The sequence below is a fragment of the Aplysia californica genome, unplaced genomic scaffold, assembly GCF_000002075.1.
Source record: "Aplysia californica isolate F4 #8 unplaced genomic scaffold, AplCal3.0 scaffold00001, whole genome shotgun sequence".
NCBI lineage: Eukaryota > Metazoa > Mollusca > Gastropoda > Aplysiida > Aplysiidae > Aplysia > Aplysia californica.
In genome coordinates, this window is record NW_004797271.1 from 4,242,430 (window position 1) to 4,247,076 (window position 4,647).

The window sequence follows — 4,647 nt, forward strand, 5'->3', positions numbered from 1 at the left end:
CCCCGCCTTGATATTCCTCTTTCCTGTTCACAAAATGTGACCCGGTACATTCTTATGCAACGTTCAACTGTCGAACGGTTGGTACATCGTACGTCTATGATCCGCACAGAGTACTGCAGTCAGTTGAAATCCACGATAAGAAATAAGGAGCAGAAAAATGTATTGGATCCTACGTCACCAGCACAATCACCCAACAATAGACAATTGATTTCTACCTCTCGGTCGTGTAATCTCCTCGAAACATTAAGGTAGAGTTACGCAAAAGCAGAAATAAAACGCTACAGATTTATGACGAAAAGCCAGGAAGAATAGACCCGAATCATGTAATTGGGTCGTTAGCTCGGTAGAGATCAAACAGTAGGCCAGAGTAACGCACGCATTGCAAGGGACATTACTTTACACAAAAAGATCAGGAGGTACAAAATAAAAACAAAACGTATATATACAGACAGTTTTCTTTAGTGTCCGTAACCTCCATTACTACTTCACATACATGAACTGTTAAACAAAGGAGAACAATAACAAAAGGGTGTAATTTCCGATAATTGCAAAAAAAGTTTGCAGTGGGTTCTATTTATTATTACTTATCATCTTCCTGTGCATGTCACTCGCATATAGGGACCCAACTGTCTTTCAATCGGCTTGCCCGTTTATCCGATAGTGTGTCTTCGTGTATAAATATACAACAGTATCTGTCCGTATTTTGGATTGCTTAGTTATCAATTAATAATTGAGCATTTCTACTTTGTGCTATGTTTCCCCTACACAATCTTTTTTAAACCATCTTTTTTGATGTTCTTGTTTTCCCCTATAGGCCTATATTCTTTCATCTACGATGCGCTAGTTTCATTCTGTAAACTGGAATTTCAGATACATGTAAACGGATATATGTAATCGTAAAAAAAAAGAGTCCATCACATTCCTGTGTCACAATAAAAATGACATAATCATCATTTTTAGATTCATTCTGAGATTTGCTGCCTATATCTAGATAGCAGCAAACAGAATGGAGCCGTAAACATTTTCTTTGCTATCAGATAAAAGTTGGAAAGGCGAATCAGATTAGATAATATGTAGACAATACCACAACCACAACAACGACAATAATAATAACATTAATAATGGGCAAAAACAACAACAACAACAACAACAACAACAACAACAACACAACAACAACAACAACAACGACGACAACGACAACATTTACAACAATTAGGAAAACCCCCCAAAACCAAACAAAAAAAAACACAAAAAAAAACGCACCAAGCCCCCCTTCTCCCCTAAAAAACCCAAACAAAAACAAACAACCTCATGTAGCCTACTGAGAAAAGGGAAGAAGAAAGATTGATCTACGATAAACACGAAAACAACAGAAAGTGAGCAAAGGAGAGAACATATTAATATAAAAGTCACACGAGACATACGTTTACGAAAACGAAGACTGAAATGAAAAACTTAAGAATGCTCCACATAAACAAACAGAAAGTAAATGTAAACAGGCCAAGAGCAAATAAAGATGAAATAGAAGAAAGAAACCATGAGACAACTTCGTCATCAGTGTAATAGTCGTCAATGTCATCATTATCCTCCTCACTGTTATCATCACCGTCATCATCATCATCATCATCATCATCATCACCATCATCACCACCATCATCATCACCATCATATCTCCCTCTGATATTTTCGTTACCTATTCCATCGCCATCATCACCATCATCTTCATTATCATTATGATCACCTCCTCCTCCCCCTTCCCTTAAGTTGCCGTCACCGTCATCGTCATCAGCAATGACAAAGATAATCAAAAACTCACCAGCAGACCCGGCGCTCTCTAAACCCTCGAAGGTTTTGCTAGTCATGGCCATAAGAGCATCCAGAGGGGACACAGAAGATTTCCCCTTGGCGACACCCAACACAGCCCGTAGAGGCGCCGCTGTTGTTGCTGGCTCGTCGTCATCGACGCTAATTTCTTCATCCTCGTCGCTAGATCCTTCCTCGCTAGCCGTCATAATGGCGGAGTTGGGAGTCGTCGACGGGATCTTGGTGGGCGGCGACGGTTGGGAGACTGCCACATTATCCCAGGGTCTGACAATCTTTGAGGTGGTCAAGTTGACCGGCTTGTTCTGGGGCGGTCTGCTCTGGAGAAAGTCTCTGTGTGCGAGCCGGGCCAGCGGAGATAGGAGGTCTGGCATGACAGGTTTGTGGCAGCCGTTGAGGAGGCCGGCTCTAGGAGGGGAGGCCAGGGAGAGAGCTGCTGACCGGAAGCCGTCGCGTTTGTAGTCCAAGATATCCGTGAACAGCTCTTCCATTCGAGAGCCCGTGTGAGGAGATAGGTTGCCCTTTCTAGAACTTTCGTTGTTGGAGTTGAAGTTTGACTGGCCGTTGTTACTGTTGCCATTATTGAGGTGGTTGTTGTTGCTGCTGTTATTGTTGTTGTTATTGCACGACGTATTGTTAAGCCTCCCCCCAGCTGGAGGTAGTTTTTCTTTGACGGGAGGAGGCTTAGGCTCTGAATCATCACTCAGCGGTTTTCGGCTGTTGTCACTGTTGTTGGCAGATCCGAGAATGTCTTTGATACAGAATGAGGTGAACGGTTTGCTGGGGTTACGAGGCGGTTGGATTTGGACCATAGCCAGTCGTTTGATAGACTCGTACTTATCCCTGTTGGGCTCTTCGTCCATCTTTGACATGGTCATTGCAGCGGTTCTGGATGGGCGTTGCACCCCACAGCGAAGCTCACAGCCAGGAGTATATTATTATATAGGCGGGTGGTGGTGTCTTCACACGGAGCAAAGAGTGGGGAGATGCTGCCTACTCTGTGATGTGCTCACAGCTGCGACGATGACTGCTCTTCTGACCACATCAAAGAAAGAGTACCTCACGAGGATACGTTCACCAGTTCTAGCTGTTATATCATCATCTCCTGTAGAATTGAAGAAGATAACGTTTTTTAAATTTTCATTAAAAAAACAAAAATCAATAAAAAATCAAAACAACAACAACAACAACAACAAACAAACCAACAAACAAACAAGCCAAAAAAAAAAAGAAAAGAAAATAACAAAGTAAGCAGTTTTTGTGATCAAAGCCACTCGTAATTATTATTATGGTACCAGGGTATGGAGAATATCCCCACGTATCATGAATGTACTATCATTCTTCATTATTGAAACTTTAGAATAAGAATAAGAAATGCAAATAGCAAGAAAAAAAAATAGGGCAGAGAAAACTTTTGTCGTCTTATGATTGTTTTCTCTCTCTATTTTTCTCTTTCTCTCTTTCTCCTTGTTTCTATTACTTGTCAGTTTTGGGAAAATTATTAAATTACAAAAGTAGGTTATTGCTTTGTTTCACAATTAACGAAGTAGATCTAGAACTAAAAATTAATTTCTGTAAAATATTTAAAAAATAGTTACATGTACTTTGAACCTGAAGTGAATAAAAGAGAAAAATATTATTGCCAACAATAAAAAATATCGCAAACAAAACAAAGACAACAACAAGAACAAGAACAAGGACAGCAACAACACCAGCAACAAATACACCAACAACGCAACAGCAGCAAAATTGGTACAAATAACAACAACAACAAACAAACAACAGTAAAAATAACAACAATAACAACAACAATAACAACAACAACAACAACAACATTAATGCGACCACAACGCACTGTAATACCAAGAGAAACTTCAAATCATTATCCGCCTATTTATCAGGTTTTTAAATAAAATGATAGATTTTTTTGTAAAGGGGTAGGGGATTTTTAGTTCATTCTGTTTTATAGTAAATGCACCTTTCTCGAATAAATTAAATAACGTGTCCTTCCTTTGGCCCAGGAAAAAAAAAAGGTTGCCTATTTGACTTCTTCTGTTTTTGACTTGTTCAATCAATCATAATTCCGCAATGATGACTTATTGACATCCGTCCACATTTGAGCTATTCAAGAGAGGCCTGTGACTCATACACTGTGGTTGTGTCATCGTCATTACATAAGTTTTATTTAATAAACTGTAACATTTCGTTTTGATTTGACTCATTGCAAATCTGAATACAATTTTCTTTGGATTTCCTGGTTTATTTTTGTTTTGTTTTTGTTTGTTTTTTGTTTTTGTTTGTTTTTTTAGTTTACAGACTCCAGCCTATTCAAGACTAACACCTTCCTCTGGAGATGTTATAAGTTGGGGAAGTGTTTTACATTTTAAAACAAAAGAATTTTTCGTGTTCATTACGCCCTCTTGACACATTTTTTTTTCTCACAAGCAATAATATTTTTGATATTTAAACGTGTCTGTTGTCAGCTGATTTTCTTAATACATGAAGTTCTTTTCCCCTTTTTCTCTTTGGTCCATGTAATGAAAAGAGAAATGTGTATGTTAAAGAAAAAAACAAAACAAAAAAACAACAACTTGATTCTCAAAATTTCTACCCTCTTGACACGTTTTTCTCTCAAGCAATACTATTCTTTATATTTAACGTGTCTTTTCTCAGCTTATTTCCTTAATATATTAAGTACTTTTTCCCTTTTTCTCTTTGGTCCATCTAGATCTAGATCTAATGAAAAGAGAAATGTGTATGTTAAAGAAAAAAAGAAAAGACTTGATTCTCAAAATTTCCATAGCGTCCAATTAGTTCAGAAACACC

The 4,647-nt window shown here is 38.3% G+C and overlaps 1 protein-coding gene across 3 annotated transcripts in view; it reads right to left on the reverse strand.

The window, feature by feature from the left end:
• The window catches only part of LOC101850373 (probable serine/threonine-protein kinase nek3), a 74,195-nt gene that overhangs the window by 68,012 nt on the left and 1,536 nt on the right, over positions 1 to 4,647 (reverse strand). For all 3 annotated transcript variants that reach the window (XM_005088883.3, XM_035970345.1, XM_035970361.1), the window contains exon 2: positions 1,817 to 2,926. In XM_005088883.3, coding sequence (XP_005088940.1) covers positions 1,817 to 2,699 — 883 coding nt within the window. In that variant the 5' untranslated portion in view covers positions 2,700 to 2,926. The remainder of the gene's footprint in view (positions 1 to 1,816; positions 2,927 to 4,647) is intronic.